Genomic DNA, 19,663 nt, shown 5'->3' with positions numbered 1-19,663 from the left:
TCCATGATACTCATAGCCCCATATTGGCCTCGACAAGTATGGTTCCCCACACTGCTAGATCTCTCAGTCAGGGATCCAATTCGCCTGGGAGTAGCTCCCACTCTCATAACTCAGGATCAGAGACAGTTGCGCCATCCCAACCTTCAATCCCTGTCCCTGACAGCATGGATGTTGAAAGCTTGATCTTGCAACCATTCAACCTTTCAGCTAATATATCTCAGGTACTAATAGCTGCACGTAAACCTTCCACTAGAAAGAATTATTCCTACAAATGGAAAAGATTTACTTTATGGTGCACTCAGAAAGATTTAGATCCTTTCACTTGCCCCACTACCTCGCTACTAGATTACCTTTACCATCTCTCAGACTCTGGTCTTAAGACATCATCTGTAAGGGTACACTTAAGTGCAATCTCAGCTTATCATAACAAGCTAGGAGATGCGCCTCTATCCACACAGCCTCTCGTCAGTAAATTCATGAGAGGCCTAACTCACATTAAACCTCCAATTCATTCCCCAAGCATTCAATGGGACCTGAACGTAGTTTTAACCAAGCTTATGCGTTCTCCATTTGAACCCATAAATACCTGTGACCTTAAATTCCTTACTTGGAAAACGGTATTTCTCATAGCCATTACATCAGCTAGAAGCGTCAGTGAACTTCAAGCACTAGTAACTTACGAACCCTTCACGAAGTTCCTTCATGACAGAGTAGTCCTCCGTACACATCCAAAATTCCTTCCTAAGGTTGTCACGGAATTTCATTTAAACCAAACCATAGTTTTACCTACATTTTTTCCTAGGCCTCACTCTCACCAGGGAGAGAGAGCCTTACACACTTTGGACTGTAAACGTGCGTTATCTTTCTATTTAAACCGCACTGCAGCCCAAAGAAGATCAAATCAGCTGTTTGTGTCCTATGATCCAAACAAACCAGGTAAAGCAGTGGGTAAGCATACTCTGTCAACCTGGCTAGCAGATTGCATACAATTTTGTTATAAAAAAAGCAGGCCTTACTCTCCAAGGGCGAGTAAACGCACATTCAGTCAGAGCAATGTCAACCTCAGTAGCACACCTTCGCTCTGTACCTATTCTGGACATTTGTAAAGCAGCAACATGGAGTTCTCTTCACACCTTTGCAGCTCACTACTGTTTAGACAAAGAAGGAAGACAAGATTCAGCATATGGACAATCCGTCTTAAAGAACTTGTTTCCAGTTTGATCCCAACTCCTTCTACATCCAACCTGCTGTGATTTCGACTGATTCATTTCAATAACAATACCTTACGGTCATTTCAACACTAAATGACTCAGCCTCTAGCTTGCTAATCACCCATATGTGAGGACTAGCATCCTGCTTGTCCTGGGATAAAGCAAAATTGCTTACCTTGTAATAGGTGTTATCCCAGGACAGCAGGATGTAGTCCTCACGAAACCCACCCGCCACCCCGCGGAGTTGGGTCCGATACGTTTTATTGTTTTATTTTTGGCTAACGCTATTTGCTACAAACAAAGACTAAAGGGAGACCCCTGTGGCAGGGAATATCATGACATGCTGGGCATGCTCAGTAGGCACTCTGGTGCCAGTCAAAAGTTTCATAGAAACTTTTACAGAAGTTTTCCGTACATAGGGCTCCATTACTGATGTCACCCATATGTGAGGACTACATCCTGCTGTCCTGGGATAACACCTATTACAAGGTAAGCAATTTTGCTGTACCTGTATGTTACAAACAGGTATGTAACATACCTTAAGCTTTGATTTGGAAAAGGCAAATAATTAAACCTAAAATCCAAATAACCTTAGCTTGTAACAGTCAACTTTAGTAAGAGTAACTTTTTTGTAGTGGTGTGTTTCAAGCTTAGGCTTGTGTTTCAGAGCATATATGGTGTTCCGAAGAGCTTTTCAAAATATTTTTTTTAAGTATGTAAGAATGGGCTACTTCGGATTCCTTTCTTCACATATACAGCCTTCCTTAGGTGCTGACTAGTGACAGGCATAGCTTGGAGCACCTTCAGTCCTTCCTACAGGGAGTTGGGTTATAAGTGACAGACAGGTTGTGTGGATTTGTGTTGGGTTATCTAGCAAACGGGAACATTTTTAAAAACTTTGAGAATTTTTGGTCCATTTCTTTTAGAATTTATTTGCTTTAGGTCTGACCCAGTACACAAGCTTTGTACACATTTACAGCATAATTGTATAAAAATAAGCAAAATTAAGGGAAAATAGCAAGAACACAGCTACAACTGCATGCTGTGTGATTTGCAGTTGCATTGCAGTGCTTTTTTTTCAGTGGCTCTCTTAGAAGTAAGGAAATCTCCTTGGTAGATACTGACTGCATGATGTGTGATTAAAGAGGCCTGTTATTTTTATCATTGGATAACTGAAAAGCACACTGTTCTGAGCAATATGTTCATGTTCTGTTTTCCCTCTTTCCTTCAACCCATGTAATTTTATTTTCTATTTGCAAGTCTTGGGTATATTTATTGTTCTCAAGGGTACAGCCAAATCTGTGTGAAAAGATGTACTCCACATCACTGTTGTGAGTGTCCGATTAAGTTCTTTTGTCTTGCTGTGCACAGATCATAGCTAGAAATAACTCTTAAGTCCAGTTTGTCCCTAAGCTTTGCACGACTCGCTGCAGCTTACGTGAGACACCAGAAACCTTATTTAATAAAGAATTTTCTGTAGGCATAGATTGGGTAATATGTCTTTTTGACTTTGGCCTGAAAAGCTATTGCTGTAAAGCAAAGGGAAAGCTTATTTTCTGCTGACTTCCATAACAGAAGCTTACCGTAAGTCATGGTTGTGCTCTTAATGTCCCTGCGGCCTTCTGTCCCTCAGAAGACCTGTGCAGACTGTTGTACTGAAGAGCAGTGAAATGCACTTAAAATAACATTCTTCTTCAGTCTTTTTTTTTTTTTTTAATTTCCTTTGATAGAAACTGGAGGGGAGTTGGATGTTGTGGTCACTTCAAGTAAAGAAGTAAAAGTTGCTGCTGTTAGAGAAGCTTTCCAGGAGGTGTTTGGGATGGCTGTGGTAACTGGAGAAGCCGGGCAGTCCAATATTGCACCACAGCCTGTGGGCTATGCTGCTGCATTAAAAGTGAGTACTGGATGGGATCCTGACTTGGGGAATGCTGTATCCTTTCCTTAGATACCACAAAGATGTATCTGGAAAAGCTTCTGTGATAGTGAGCTCCTATTTCTCTAGAAATCTAATCTTATTACTGTACTAAGAGAACAGTTTCCTCACTAAAGATTCCTGAATATGGGCCTCTGTGTGTAAAGCAGCAAACTGATAACTTATCCGGCATATCCAATGGAGTAAATGTCCCACTGGATATACTCATTTTATCTAGGTATGCCTATCTTGGGTAACTTTCAAACCTAAGTGATTAGGTTATAAAGTTATTCAGGTACACATATCTAGGTAACTTCAGTCTTAATCGGTTATATTAACTTAGCCTATTAAGTGGCAGCAACTGAAAGTTAAAAAAAAAAAAAAAAAAAAAAAGATAAAGGTTTGCAGTACTGCAGGCCAATAATATCTTCCCAGTTTTAGTCATGGGGTTGCCGTGAGTTCATTCACTGGCGACATAACCATGTAGTCTTGAGAACTGCTCATAAGGACTTTAGAGCAGCTATTGAGGATTTAATTGCAAAAAGAAAAGAAAAATTCACAGGGCAAAAATCAGGTAAATAATTAAAACATTGTGATTTGCTGAATTCAAATGGCTGTCTTGCACTATGTATGATACCAGCATGGTGGACTATTATTATTAAGTCCCAAATTTAACCAGACAAAACCTTTGAAATATTGACCTCACACTAGATATCTCCATTAAAGAAATCTGACCTACCCAGTTATTTATTCAGTTGGTAAAAACAGCCAAAGGGAGTACCTTTTATTTTATATTAAACCAAAAAATAACAAGAACTTTACTATGTTAAGAACATACATAAAAACATAAGACATGACAGACTGGGTCAGACCAAGGGTCCATTAAGCCCGGCATCCTGTTTCCAACAGTGGCCAATCCAAGTCACAAGTACCCAAACATTAAATAGATCCTAAGCCACTTATCCTAAGCTACTTATCCTTATTGATTAATAGCGGTTTATGGACTTCTCCTCTAGGCACTTATCCAAATCTTTTTTAAACCCAGTTACACTAACTTCCTTAACCACATCCTCTGGAAGTGAATTCCAGAACTTCTCAGAGGACAAGCAGGATGATAGTCCTCACACATGGGTGACATCAGATGGACCCCAACGCTGAAAAGGTTTCTAGAAACTTTGACTAGGCACCCTATACCACACATCCATATGCGGTTCCTCTTCAATCTCTTTTCTTTTTTTGCCGCGGAGCTGTCAGCCTCACAGTTGGCTTGAGCTCTAAAACTTTTGACTTTTTTCCTCATGGAAAACTTTGTTGCGTTTTTTCGTTGTCTGCTTCGAAGTCCATCGCTGAATCCCTCTCAATGCCTCCCCAAAATTCTCCCAGTCAGGGTTTTCAGCGTTCAGGTAAGTTTCCTTTCACATTCGGTTCCCCCTGTTGTGGTGGTGCCTCAGTGCCAGTCTTCCATAGGCGCCAGCCACCATCATTTTGTATTTATTCCCATCTGTTTCGCCATGTCATGGCCACATCTAGCTTCCGCCGATGTGCCTTGTGCCCGAGGACCATGTCGATCACTGATCCTCATGAGGTTTGCATCCTCTGCCTGGGGGCATGACATGATATCTGGGGGTTGCCTCTTGTGCACCCAGATGACCCCGAAGAGATGTCTGCTTCAACTCGACAAGATGGACAAACTCTGTGGGTTGAAGGCATAGGAGGACCTTGGAGCTGCACTGCTGTAGACCACACCATTTACATTGGTGGGGACCATCTGTTCCATTAAGGTAGCCGGTGGGTAGGGGTGCCGGAGATTGACCGCTGTCTGACTCCTTCAGGCTGAGGAAATCTGTTTCATCGTCCTTGACCTCAACACCGGAGAAAGACCGGGCTGAGCATCATAGAAAACCAAGAAGCATCTGCACCGGTCTCTGTTGATGCACAGTGCTGGGCTCGGGGACGCACTGGCTTTTGCTGTGAAACCCCCGAAGCGACCCCCGTGGTGAGGAGCACCAAACCTCCATCGATGCCCAGGGTTCGGTGGCACCCATGCTCATACCGCTTCTGGAGAAGCTCACTATGCTCATCGGTGCCTTACCAGCCTAGCTGGCGTCTGTTCCCGGGACAGCACCGGTGCTCGATGGGGCACCGAGGCCTTCCCCTACCGATACGGTGGTCGTCGCAGGTTCTTCCGGATGAGGGTCCCTATGTTCTCTGGGGGAATGATCAGATGGATTCCTCCGAGGATTCGGATGGTCTTCTGTCAGATCCTTCTCCTGCAGAGGAGCGAAGATAGTCCCTGTCGTGAAGAAATATTTTCAGATGTTGCTACTGAGTACTTCCCTGAAGCTTCATACCATAACTTCTTATTATAGTGCATTCTTTCCTCTGAAAAAGGGTTGATTCTTGTGCCTGATGTATATCTTTAGAGGTTATACATGGATAGTTCCTTCATGCCATATGGTTTATGTTGGAGCCCCTGCACCACTTTGGTAACCTTCATTCTCCCTCCTTTTCTTCCACAGGCCTCAACCCCCTCCCCTCTACCATCATGGTCTCCTTTGTCCTTCTCTTTACCTGTTCATTTCATCTCCTTACTGAGTTGGGGAAATGCACAGGATGGTCCTTTCCCTGGCTGCTATGACAAAGTAGCAGCTGCTTGGGGCATATGGGGACTGGGAGTTGGTGTATGCTCAGTCTCTGCAGCATATGATACAGACTTTCAGATACTTGAAAGGTTTTAATGATCCAAAATCAACAACAAACCTTTTCCGTTGGAAAAAATCAGCAGAACCGGGGGTCACGCTGTCATAGCAACTGAACTTATGATGATGTCAGCTGGGATAAGAAAAGGGGTGGAGGAGGGAGGGAATAGAATTGTTGAGGAAGAGATGGGGGTGTGGAGAAAGTGATTTTGCTGCTGGAGAGGTAGGCAGTTAGAATGTTAGCAATTTATATTGCTACTATTAACGATCCTACCAGCTTCTGGCTTCCCTTGATTAAATGCTAATTGGTTGGCAACTCTGATTGCAATACTCCTTTTTTTTTTTTTTTTTTTTTGCACCTGTGCCATGCTGTTTTGGGTTTCAGTACTGTTTCATGCCTGTGTTGTGTTTTCTAGGGAGCCCAGGAAAGGATAGACAGCTTGCGTCGCACAGGATTGATTCATGAGAAGCAGCCCGCCGTGTCTGTGGAGAACTTCATTGCAGAATTGCTTCCCGACAAGTGAGTGGCTTTGATAATTATCTAATGCTTGTGGAATAGTTACTTAGTATCGTCTCTGCTAGGCATGCCTTCAGGAAGGAGGCTTTATGTGTGTGCTTGGTATGGATTATTTTTAATGCTTTGTTCATGCATGCCCACCAGATTGGGCATGCATGAACAAAATGTGAATATCTTGGATGAGTTAAAAAACCAGAAACATTTAGATCAATATTTTCAGAGAACTCAACCTCCACAAAAAAAAAAAATTCCTCATTGCTTTCTAAGGGAAGCTGTTAGAAGCTGTTTGAACTGTTAGAATGGTGACCACCACTCTGCCCACCCTACCAGCACTTTGCCACAGAGCAACACAGGCAGAGAGAGAGAGACAGAGACAGGGAATATAACTGAAGCCGCTGGTGATGGATGCTTCCAAAATACACACACCCACCCTCACACTGACAGCCCCTCCTCAACACACACACACTCACACGTACACACATGCACCCCTCTCTCCCTCAGGTAGGGAAAATAAATGACTAGTCATACTATTCAGATTTCTTTACAGAGGTGTGTGTTTGTCTTGCATGGTCTTATTCATTGTTTTTAAAACTGCCTTTAATACCTGCACATCAGGATTTAATGCAGAGATTTTTAAGACAGAGCAGACAGTTCCCTAGGCTGCAGTTAAGTTCGGACCTTCTGCCTAAGTTTAGATAATAGAATTAATTTGAGAGAAGGTTAAATGAGAAATGAAACATGCGTATAATGAGAGGACTCATTCAGTGATAATTTTCTAAAAATAAAGGTACCGGGTTGGATTCACTTTGTGGCCTTTACCTTCCACTTTTTCCCAATAGGGAAAAGAAAACAAGTCCAAAAAGATTCCGGGTTAGTGATCCCAGTGGAAAACCACCATTGAACTTGTTTTGAAGAAGCATTGTAGCCTTGTTAGAGGATAACTCTGTCCTGCCTCAAAGCTATGAAAATAGCTTTGAAAATCTAAAGCTGTTTGTGTAATTTTAGGCTCTGCATGTACCAAGCAAATTTTTCTCTGTGCTTCCTGATAGATATTGCTAGGTGGCAGAGGAAAGCCAGAAGCAAATTTTACAGAGATCATGAGTTTTAATATAGCAAATTTTGCCTTATGAAGGGTTCCCTGTACGTACCCAGATCGGTCCAGACTCCTGGGTTTTGCCTCCCTTCCAGCAGATGGAGACAAAGTTTTACTGACACTTCTACTTAACCACGTGTGCCACCTGCAGTTCCTCGGTATTTCTCTGTCTCCAGCAGTTCTGCAATCTGAGAAGTTTTTTGGTTTTTGAACCTTCCTCCTTGGGGGGTTTTGGATCCTGGTGGGTCCTTCCCTGTCTGGCTGAGGAGGACGAGCTGATGGTTGATGACCCTTTGGTACGCTCGATCCTTGCGCCCATGGAGTGTAAATCTGGTGGTCCAGATCCCTCCCCTTCATGAGGCCACTCAGGCGGCTGCAGGCTTGGGGTAATTTTTCCTTCTGAAGTGCTTTATTTTTGTGTTCTTGAGCCGCTCTTCCCACCTTGGAGGAAATTAGAATAAAGTTTAAAAACCAACTGAAAACAGAGTCTCAGGCAACAGCGCTGCTCTCCTGTGCGGGTGACTTCCTCCTCTTGATTTGGCGGCTGGGGTGTTTGCCTAGGATCCTAGCTTGTGTTGTTTTCCTGCTCTGAGGTAGGTTTCCTGGCGCCAGTAATGGGCTGTGGGCTGACATGCTGAGCATGCGGCTCGACACAGTTGCGGCTTAATAGGCTTGGCTTGTGTTTCAGCTGTTTGGCGGGCAATGAGGGCTTGTCCGGCTGGGTATACACAAAAAGGAGGCAGAGAGCTCCTACTCCAGCATCGCTGCAAGGTTCACACCAGGGTAAAGATCCCTTCCTGTGCAGCACAGGAGTAACAGCAGGAGGGAGGGGGATTGCCCCCCCCCCCCCCATCCCCGTGGTTGTCTTTGGTGTGTTCAGGCTCCAGGGAGGATCAGGGAGGCTCGGATGGGGAAGAGGTTCCCATGCTGCCCTTCCCTGGTTCCTTTCCTGTTGGGGCAGGGGTTTCTAAGCTGTTTTCGGCTGACTTTGTGCTGCTGCTGCTGCATGAGGCGTATTTGGCCAGGCAGCAAGCAAATTATTTTAGCGTAGATTCCTGACTCCAATCGTCAGAGGGGTGTGCTGTGTGGCCCAAGCCAAGTTCTTCGGCTATAAAGTGCGTTTCCCCTGTTGAGAAATTGTTGGTGCTCCATCGGGTTCAGGGCCAGCTGGCAACAACTCTGAAGACTCTGAGGATGCCCAGTGGGGACAGGAGACCCTGCAGACCCTGCTGGCAATAACTTGTCAGTAGATCCGGCAGCAGGAGGTGTGGGTCTGAGAGATGACTTAGTGAATCCTGGTCCCAGAGGGGGATGACCCGAAGATAGTTTTTCTTTTTAGAAAAGAGGAACTTGCTTCGTTAATTCCTCAGGCTATTCAGGTACTGGGAGTTAAAGTTCCTCAGGAGGAATTTGATTTGGAGGGGGTGGATCCGGTCCTGGATGGGCTACGGAGTCCCCCCGACAGCCTTCCCTTACCACAAGTTGGTGAAGAGGTTGGTTGACAGTGAGTGGGAAACTGCCGATTCAGGTTTAAAGGTTGGAAGGGCCATGATGAAGTTCTATCCATTGCCTAAGCAGACACTGGAGCTTTTCGCACTTCCTAAAGTCGATGCGGTTTCGGTGCTGCTAAAAAGACTATCATCCCGGTGGTAGGATCCATGGCATTGAAAGATGTGCAGGATCATAAACTGGAGATACACCTCAAGTGAATATTTGAGGTGTTGGCCCTGAGCTTGTGCGCTGCTATTTGTACTAGTTTTATGCAGCGTGTTTGCCTGCACTGGGTACAGCAGATGCAGAAAGGTCTGCCGAAGTCAAGCAAGGAGGCAACAGGACTGAGGGTGTGAGGTGGCAGTGGCTTATGGAGCGGATACTCTGTATGATTTGGTTCAGATGTCCTCTTGGATTATGGTGTCTTCGGTTTCGGCCAGAAGATTGCTTTGGTTGCGTAATTGGTTGGCAGATGTATCTTCTAAATCTCAGCTAGGTTCGCTGCTCTTTAAAGGCCAGCTCCTGTCTGGGGAGGACCTGGAACAGTTGATGCAGTCTCTAGGTGATAATAAGGTTCTCAGATTGCCAGAAGATAAGCCTAAGGGCAAGAGAGTTTTTTTCCGGTTCATTTCTGTTTTTGGGTTTTTCGGAGGTCTTGTCCAGCAAGGGTAGCGCAAGGTCCACAAAAGCAGTATTCCCTTCAGGGGACAGTCCTGGGGTCAGTCCTTTCGAGGTGCCCGGAGGCTGTTCAGAGGCACTGCTGGTGCTAGTGCAGCTGGAATTAAGTTCTTGCAATGAGGCGAGTCTGGTCCACTCCATCGTTTATATTATAGGGGGTCACCTAGTGTGATTTTACTCTGACTGAGCCAAAATTACTCATGACCAGTGGGTTCTCAGTGTGGTAAGAGACGGCTATGCTTTAGAATTTGCTCGTCTGGTCTGAAATTTGTTTCTGATTTCCCCTTGCGGCTCTGTAGCAAAACAAGTGGTGATTCGAGAGACCCTAGACTGGGTGCTAAGACTGGGGGCAGTATTCTGGTTCCTTGCAAGGAACTAGGCTTGGGAAGGTATTCCATTTACTTTGTGGTTCTGAAGAAGGGAGGCACCTTCTGCCCGATTCTTGACTTGAAAAAGGTAAATGCAGCACTCAAGGTACCACGTTTCCATATGGAGACCCTAAGGTCGGTGATTGCGGCCGTTCACAAGGGAGAGTTTGTGGCGTATCTGCACATTCCCATTCTTCCAGACTCCCAGCGTTTTATGTGATTCATGATTGTATCACCATTTTCAGTTTCAGGCCCTTCCTTTTGTATTGGTGACAGCATCTCGCACCTTCACCAAGGTGATGGTGGTAGTGTCAGCAGCTTTGTGTCAGGAAGGTGTTCTGGTGCATCCTTATCTGGATGACTGACTTAGGGTGAAGTCTGAGGTTCTTTGTCGCTGATCTGTTCAGTAGGTGATCGGTATTCTCAAGTCGCTCGGATGGGTAGTAAATTTGGCGAAGTCACATGCAGCCATCACAATCCCCAGAGTATCTGGGAGCCCGATTCGACACTCTGGAAGGCAAAGCATTTCTCATGGAGGAGCGTATTCAGAAGCTGCAGGGACAGATTCAGTGCTTTAGGTCTGGGACTATTTTCAGATTCTGCACTCTGGAATTGGTACCATGGGTGTTTGTTCATATGAGACCCTTACAGAGGGCTCCTTTGGCACGGTGGAACCTGGTCTCTGAGGAGTTTTATCTTCCTTTGCCAATCGAGGGTGTCGCACTGGAGAGTCTGTCCTTGTGGCTGCTACGCTTCAGTCTTATTCTGGGAGGTAGACATCGAAGTTCCGGATTGGGTGGTGGTTACTGCTGATGCCAGTCTCTCTGGTTGGGGAGCAGTTTGTCAGCTGCAGTTGGCGCAAGGTTGCTGTTCCGTGAAAGAGTCTGCTCGGGCTATCAGTCATTTGGAGACCAGAGCGGTCCACTTAGCCTTACAGGCTTTTCTGCCGTTGGTGAGAGGCCATTCAGTGTGGGTCCTATTGGACAATGCAACAGCAGTAGCTTACTTAAATCGACAGGGCGGAATCAAGAGCCGAGCAGTGGCCCAGGAGACGCAAGAGTTGATTCTTTGGGTGGAGCAACACCTGGAGCAGTTAGCGTCGCACAACGCCGGGGTAGCACAACACCTGGAGCAGTTAGCGTCGCACAACGCCGGGGACAAAAACATTCAAGTGGATTACTTGAATCGCACGATGTTGGATCCAGGTGAGTGAGAATTGTCGGAGACGGCAATGCAGCTCAATCGCGAGAGGTGGGGGCTCTCCTTACATGGATCTCATGGCAACTTGTCAGAATGCCAAGGCGTTTTGGTTTTTCAGTCAGAGAAGGGAGCACGGGGCTGAGGATGTTCATGCTCTAGTAGTGCCTTGGCCTTGGGGGGGGGTTCTACTTTGTCTTTCCTCCTTGGCCGCTCATGGGCAAGGTGTTGAGTCGCATAGAGAGTTATCAGGGTGAAGTGTTGGTAGCTCCGGAGTGGCCATGTTGCCCACGGTTCGCGGATCTAATCAACTTGGAATTCTATGGCCCGATTTGCCTAGGTCACCTAAAGGGCCTGCTTCATCAGGGACCCATATTTTCAGACCAGGCTGCTCGCTTTTGTCTAGTAACATGGCTTTTGAGAAGTGACTTTTGAGACGTAAGTATTATCCTGAAGCGGTGATTACTACATTGTTACAGGCCAGGAGAAGGATCTACTAATCTTTTGTACGTTCGGGTATGGAAGGTTTTTGAGTACTGGTGTTGCTCTAAGGCAGTTTGGCCTCTCAAATCTTCAGTTTCTGGCATTTTGTCTTTTCTGCAAGAAGGTTTGATCAAAGGGGGTTGTCTTTGAGCTTGCTTAGGGTCCAGGTGGCAGCTGTGGTTTGTCTTCGAGGCAAAATAGAGGACTCCACTTTATCGTCTCATTCAGATGTGGTTCGCTTTCTTCGGGGGACAAAGAAATTTCGCCCACCGGTATGGAAGGTTTGTCCATCCTGGAATCTTAATTTGGTCCTCAGAGGTTTGTGTGAGGCTCCCTTTGAACCGCTTAGAAGAGCTACTCTTAAGGACTTGACTCTTAAGGTTGTTTGTTTATCTGGCGGCCATATGCTCAACTAAGAGAATTTCCGAGTTGCAGACTTTGTCTTGTCATTCTTCAGATTTCGTATTCAGGGGTGTCAGTGTGGACAGTACCTTCTTTTTTAACTAAGGTGATTTCTGCGTTTCACCTGAATCAGATAGTGGAGCTTCCTGCGTTTCCTAAGATGGACGTTTCCACCCCTCTCGTGAGGGAGCTCAAGTTGTTGGATTTCAGGCCAGCACTGTTAGATATCTTAAGGTGACTAATGAGTTCAGAAGGTTGGATCATATCTCTCCTGTGGAGTGGGCCAAATAGAGGTTTGAAGGCATCTAAGGCTACTATTACATGTTGGCTTAAGGAAGATATTGGATCCACTTATTACTATGGGTTGACTGGTTCCCGAGGGCTTGCAAGCTCATTCTACTTGTTCTCAGGCAGCCTCGTGGGCGGAGGCTCAACTGGTTTCTCTGCAGGAGATTTGCAGAGCAGCGACGTGGAAGTCGCTACATACTTTTGCAAGGCACTATCAACTGGATGTGGAGGACACGAGTTTCCCATCTTTTGGCAAAAGTGTTGTGCGAGTGGGACTCTCCAAGTCCCACCCTGTGAAGGGAGCTTGAGTACATCCCAGGAATCTGGACTGCTCTGGGTGCGTACAGGGAAAGGAAAATTGGTTCTTACCTGCTAATTTTTGTTCCAGTAGTACCACAGATCCGTCCAGAACCCACCCGATCTGTAAAGAGGGAGCGTCATCCTCTTATTCTGTTTTATAATATTGAATTCAGACTTGTTTTTAAAAAAAAAAGAAAATAAAGAAAAAATGTTTTTAAGGTTTTGAAAGTTTTGGAAAGATTTTTTGATTGCTTAGTTATTTGCTTGGTTCAGTTAAATACTGAAAAACTGCAGGTGGCATATGTGATTAAGTAGCAGTTTCAGTAAAACTTTCTCTGTCCATCTACTGAATTGGAGGCAAAACCCAGGAGTCTGGACTGATCTGTGAAATGAAAATTAGCAGGTAAGAACCAATTTTCCTATATAGCATTTTTGTGTTAGTACTGTATGCACCCCTAACTAATAGATCGAAATGCCTCTTTAGCAAACAATTCCTGTCACTGTGAAAATGTGTTTATAAATGTTCCTCTGACACTGTACTCCATCACCTGAGCTTTTCGTCTTGTGTGCCCTGTACAGGTGGTTTGACATTGGCTGCATTATTCTAGATGATCCTGCCCATGCCATTCATCTGGAAGCCTTTACACAAGCTACACCAGTGCCTTTGGAGTATGTACAACAGGTCAGTTTTATGGTTTTGTACAGGCAAAGTGAAATGGATAGTAAAGGCCTGGGTTTGGTATCTCTCTCTATGTTGGGTTATTTAGCTCGGGCCAGCTTAGTTTCCAGGTTAATGTCCTTTATGTGGCTTCACTGAAAGTTTTTGGCTGTTCACTTTCTGGGCTGATGCAGCTCCATATCTGCATCATGGGGAAATGTAGTTTTAAAAGGCCAGAAGAGATCCTGGAGCACATAAGAATAGAGGGAGAATAATGGAATGGTGTTCAGTAGAGAGGTGACTTTGCCTTCTTCCTGGGCACTGGTATGATCAGGTGTGCCCCTCTCACTGTGCTAAATAGCAGGGGCCTGGGCAGTTTCCTAGCTCCCCTTATCCAAAATGGAAAACAAAGGCAGGCTTTACCTTCCTCTGCCTCTGGAGCTATGTCCTGGTTCCCATTTTTCATGTCATCTTTTTAAATTCTCCTCCCATCTATTACTTTCTCATTCCCAATTATCATTAACTCAAAAATTTGTCACACTAAGTAGCTTTTGTTAATAGCATGGACAGTACAAAAAAAACCCTCCTGGAATCCCTCTGCTGACTTATTGACCACTTGTGCATTGAACTAATTGTTCTCATTATCTTTCAAGGTACTCTGCACATCTGCCTCTCTCTATTTTTCAGCCTTCATTTCTGGTTATATCCCCAACATGTGCCCTTTCTGCTCAGCATGGGCCTCTTTTTGTCCCTTTTGTCTCAGGATCACTCGCCTCCAAGCCTTTCCCCTTGCTGTCCCTAGTTCTGGAAACTTGCATGCTCTTGCAATACATTTGGCCCTCTTGTGAGCGCTCTCGTCTTTGAGAACCATTTGAAGACACACCCCTTGAAGACACTAGCTTCCACAAAAAGAGCAAACCCCTCTGTCATATTCCACCACACCACTGCTTCATTAGTCTCGCACCTCATGGTCTTCTCCCTGTTTTCCCTCGCTGACAAGTTCTTTTTGGCTGGAAGCTCCCTTTCTGTTGTATCTGGCCTGTGTTAATTATTCATTGTGTTGCTCATAATACAAATTGTAGCATAATGCAGAATCAGGCAAAATGCTGTTTGAAAGTTCAAAAGCAAATACATTTTTATTGAATGGTATAAAAGCACACCAGTGACAAAACAAATTTGTGTAACGTGACCAGTGAGTGTAGTTTGCTTCTGCATCTCTCCCTACTTTAGAACAAGATGAAGTAAGGTCTGAATTACAGAGCTGTGGCTTGGGACAGTACAATGCAGGCTCTGTCATACAGTGTTCCATCACCAAATGTTGCCAGATAGGGGGCGCTAGTGAGCCTTGACAAAGACGGCTGCTTAATCCCCTTGCTCTCCTCCTTTCCCCAATAAAAGATTTAAAGTTGAGTAGATTCAAATAAAAGGGACTTTAACAAGCCATTGCAATATTGGCGTGCATTAAACAGCGCCCACTCCTTTAACGCTGGCCGATCCACCTCTCCTGGGCACCCGATTTAATATTTAAATCGGGTGCCACGGTTAAAAGACACTAGGGGAAATTGTGCACCCCTAGCACTGCCTCAGCAGCGTGTGCCTGGTAGAAGTGGCTGTCAGCCGGTTAGGAAAATGGACGCTCAATTTTAGAATGTCCGTTTCCCTAACACAGCCACAAGTTAGGAAAATGGACACTCATTAATTGAGTGTCCCTTTTCCTAACCTGACCACAGCACCTTTTTTTTTTTTTTTTACATTTTTTGGGGGGACATTTCTAATTTTTTAGTTCCTCCGACTTACTATCACAAAGTCAGAGGAAGTACAGTATTTTTCTGTACACTTTTTGAGTTCCTACAAAATTAATGCCTACTCGGGGCAGTCATTAATTTTGGCGAGAAAAAATAGGTATGTCTGGTGCACACACACTCACACACGCACATATATATATATATTTTTTTTTTTTATTTTATTTTTTTGTTTTGGGGGGGGGAGGAATACATAATAGCACTCATCACATGTAAATGCTTGTTGATGAGGCTATTACCTATGCGTGCAATTTGCTAACTCCCATTTTGTATTGGGGTGTAAGGATGCGCGTCCAATTGCAAGTTGAGCTGTGCGCTGAAGCCAGTGCATGGTATTGCATCGGCCTGAATATGCTGTGAGCAGCTATTTAAATATTCACCCAATCCATTTTAGAAACAAAAAATGCTCTTTGAGTGGATTGGCATGTGCCTGAGAATTGAGGCTGGAGAGAGGAAATGCAGCATGATGCAAATGAAGCCAAATTAGATGGCAGAATTAACCTGCTGTTTAATTAGCAATTTGAAAAGAGAGAAATCATAGGGAACCCTACAGTGAATGTGTAATGTTGAATTGGGGCAGTGAATTTTAAATCTGCTCCTGTTGTTGCTTCAAGAGTGCTAATGATTTGAACAGGATTGCCTGTAAGATGACACTTAATTGTGAAGTACATCTTTTCCCCCTCATCTGAAGAGGGAATAGTGATAATGGTGGTGGTGTAGTATCTGGTCCCCAATGGCATCACCTGGCTGTTTCTGATAAGAGACAAAATTGCTCAGAGAGGAAGCTTCGTGAATGTTCGTTTTTTCCCTCAATCCTAGCAGCAAACTGACGTCGCATAAAAGTTGTCTTATCACAAGCTTGTTTTTCATTCAGCACTGAAACCTCACCTTAAGCACTACAAAAAAGGAGACATACAAAGGGGCTGATGTAATAAAAGTGCACCGAAAACGGGCGGTCAGTGTTGAATGCCTGCTTTCCTAACGTGCACTCAGGCACCTCTCCTGAGGGTGCCATGCAATATTTAAATTGGGGGTCACGCTGCCAAGGAGGTGCTAGAGTCTATTGCACACACCTTTAGCGCATCCTTGGCAGCGTGCACCCAGGAGAGGTTGGCGGTCCATGGGTTAGGAAAGCAGACGCTTAATGTTACGAGCATCTGTTTTCCTAACCAGTGCATAGCCATGGGTTAGGAAAATGACCACTCATTAACTCAGCGTCTGTTTCCCTAACTTGACCACAGCACTTTTTTTTTTTTAACTTTTTAAACTTTTGGTTCCTCCAACTTAATATCACCACAATATTAAGTCGTAGGATGTACAGAAAAGCAGTATTTTCTGCTTTTCTGTACAATTTTTTGGGATGCTCAGAAATGACCGTCTGTTCTGGGCAGGCATTCATTTCTGAGCGTAAAAATGTGCAGATACGGCGCACATTTTTTTTTTTTTGTATGTGAGGTGAATAACTAATAGCCTCATTGACATGCATTTGAATGTGGTGAGTGCTACTAGTTTCACGGCACATTGGAGGCACGTTGTGGATGCGCTAATCCCCATATAGCATAAGGGGCTGTGGATGCGCCTCCACAAAACACTTTGCTAGCGTGTAACCAGATGGACTCAGGACCAATGGGTTATGTGCTCTTCTGTTAGCAGATGGGAGACGGAGTCAGATTTCAATGCTGACGTCACTCTAGATATACCCCTGCTGTAGCCTCAGCTCTTCAGTATTTCTCTGTCTTCTAGCAGATGCGGACACTATCCCACACACTATTTATTTATTTATTTAGCATTTTTATATACCAATATTCAAGTAACATAGTTACCAATCACGTCGGTTTACATTCCAACAATAACCATGACATGAGAATGTCTTACATTAAACCAGGGTAATCAAACTTGGATACAAAGAACTGGGTTTAACACAGTATATTGCTATGGGAGAGCCCTTAACAAACAATGGGCTCCCACTCTATGCCTCCCAGGGGTCTAATATAATTGGCTTTCAATAATGAATAAAAAAAATAAATTTATTCTGATTAAAACTTGGTACTGGACCTCTGTACTAATGGCACATAAAAAATTAATTAAACAATATAAGCAAGGTGGATTGACCGGCGAGCCTAATGCTTGCTGGTGTAGTGTTCAGTGACTAGGCATAGGGCAAAGGTATTAAGTGCATCTACCTCGGGTTTATTAAAGCGAGAGTACCATTAAGGAGATGCCAAGGACAAAGTCTACTAGTGGGAGGTATGATGAGGTAGATGAGTTAAGAGAAGGCTTGGTTGAACAACCAGGTCTTGAGTCTTTTTTTAAAGGTGATTGGACATTGTATGAGCCTGAGGTCTGGAGGGAGCGCTGTTCCATTGCTTTGGTCCGGAGGTAGAGAAAGCTCTTTTCCTTAATGCCGTTTTGATAGGGGGGGGGCCTGTAGAGTGCCTCCATATGCTTGTCTCACTGGTCTGGAGGAAGTGCGAGGCTGAAACAGGATCATGAGGTCCAGAGGGGTGATGTTGTGTATGGCTTTGTGGATGATTGATAAGACTTTGAACATAATTCTGAATTTGATTGGGATCCAGTACAGGTTCTTTAGGATGGGTGTTATATGGTCTCTTTTGTTTGTTTTTGTTAGGATCCTTGCTGTAGCATTTTGTAACATCTGTAAAGGTTTTATAGTGGTAGCAGGGAGGCCGAGTAACAGTGAATTGCAATAATCGATTTTAATGAAAGTGATTGCTTGTAAGACTGATCGGAAATCTTGAAAGTGGAGGAGGGGTCTCAACCGTTTTAAAACTTGAAGTTTAAAGAAGCAATCCTTTACAGTGTTATTGATGAAGCTTCTGCAGTTCAGTTGGTTGTCCATGATGACTCCCAAGTTTCTGACTTGGGGGGATAGGACTGGTTGAGAAGCAAGGTGTGAGTTGGACAACAGGCGATTCCCATCTTGGGTGATGAGGAGGAACTCTGTCTTGTTGGGATTGAGTATCAGGTTGAGGCTTGTTAGCAGGTTGTTGATGGATTGTAGACAGGAATTCCAGAAATCCAGGGTTTTGTGAAGTGAATCGGTAATCGGTATGAGAATTTGAACATCGTCTGCGTATAGATAATGGGTTAGATCTAGTTTGGTGAGGAGCTGACAGAGTGGAAGCAAGTATATGTTGAATAAAGTTGGAGATAATGAAGAGCCTTGTGGGACTCCCAGAGTGGAGCTAATTGGGTGTGACTCTTTACTGTTGATCTTGACCTTGTAGTACCTGTTCTGGAGGAAAGATTTGAACCAATTGAGGGCGATGCCTTTGATGCCAATGTCAGAGAGACAATCTATTAGTATAGCGTGATTCACCGTGTCAAATGCCGCTGTTAGGTCAAGGAGGATGAGCAGACAGGGTTGTTTTTTTTTTCAAGGTTCAAGAGGATGGTGTCCGTTAGTGAGATTAGGAGGGATTCTGTGTTTCGTGCTTTACGGAAGCACGACCAATTAGAATCCATCCTTAAGCAGGCCTTCGATGCAACAGCAATGACACTGCAGATTGCTTCCTGCTGCGCACTGGTGGCACGTTCCTGTTTGCTCCTCTCTCGAGAGGCAAACAACTCAGGAACATATACCGGTGAAACAATTGAACCGGCAGCAGCCTTTCTGACAGATGCAAGCTCAGATCTGGTGCGGACCTCAGCCAGAGGAGTAGTCTTGGTAATGGTGGCCAGAAGACAGTTATGGTTGCGGAATTGGTCTGCAGATACGACCTCTAAAGCGAATCTCACAAGGATGCCCTTTAAAGGATCTCTCTTATTCAGAAGCGAATTGGAGAAGTTAGCCAGCAAGTGGGGCGAATCTCCAGTGCCTTGGCTACCGGAGGACAGGGGTAAAAGATCCCAGCGCCCCTCCTCCAGAAGAAATAGTGGCAGAGGCTCTCAGCGCTTTCGCCCCTACAGGAATTCTCAGTTCCAGGCACCTCATCCCTCAGGAATGTCTCAGCCCTTTCGGAACAGACAAACCAAAAGAGGAACAGGCCCAGGGGCAGGATCCAGCCGTACTCCCCAATGAGAATGGGATGACCCATCAATGGGAAGAGGAAATAGGGGGTCGACTTTCACTCTTCTGTTATTGATGGGTCAAGATCACGTCCAACAAATGGGTACTAAACATCATTCGAGAAGGTTACTCTCTGGAGTTCCGCAGCATCCCTTGGGACAAATTTATGTCACCCTGCCACTCCCACACCAAGAGACTGGCAGTGGAAGCCACTCTAACAAGACTACTCAGTCTGAAGGCAATATCTCCAGTTCCTACGCTCCAACAAAATACAGGACGATATTCCATCTATTTTATTGTTCCCAAGAAAGAAGGATCATTCCGACCCATCTTGGATCTCAAGAACGTCAACAGTCATTTGTGGATACTACACTTCCGCATGGAGACTCTTCGCTCCGTAATAATGGCAGTACAACCAGGAGAGTTCCTAACCTCCCTGGACATCTCCGAAGCTTAATATTCCAGTTCAACAAGATCACCAGCGTTTTCTACGCTTTACGATACTAGGTCACCATTACCAGTTCCAAGTGCTAT

At 44.7% G+C, this 19,663-nt stretch overlaps 1 protein-coding gene across 4 annotated transcripts in view; it reads left to right on the top strand.

The window, feature by feature from the left end:
• The window catches only part of PRRC1 (proline rich coiled-coil 1), a 93,037-nt gene that overhangs the window by 55,829 nt on the left and 17,545 nt on the right, over positions 1 to 19,663 (top strand). For all 4 annotated transcript variants that reach the window (XM_029619286.1, XM_029619263.1, XM_029619271.1 and 1 more), the window contains 3 exons: positions 2,942 to 3,105; positions 6,239 to 6,342; positions 13,219 to 13,321. In XM_029619286.1, coding sequence (XP_029475146.1) covers positions 2,942 to 3,105; positions 6,239 to 6,342; positions 13,219 to 13,321 — 371 coding nt within the window. The remainder of the gene's footprint in view (positions 1 to 2,941; positions 3,106 to 6,238; positions 6,343 to 13,218; positions 13,322 to 19,663) is intronic.

Source organism: Rhinatrema bivittatum, chromosome 1 (genome assembly GCF_901001135.1).
Source record: "Rhinatrema bivittatum chromosome 1, aRhiBiv1.1, whole genome shotgun sequence".
NCBI lineage: Eukaryota > Metazoa > Chordata > Amphibia > Gymnophiona > Rhinatrematidae > Rhinatrema > Rhinatrema bivittatum.
This window is presented reverse-complemented; position numbering and strand designations above follow the sequence as displayed.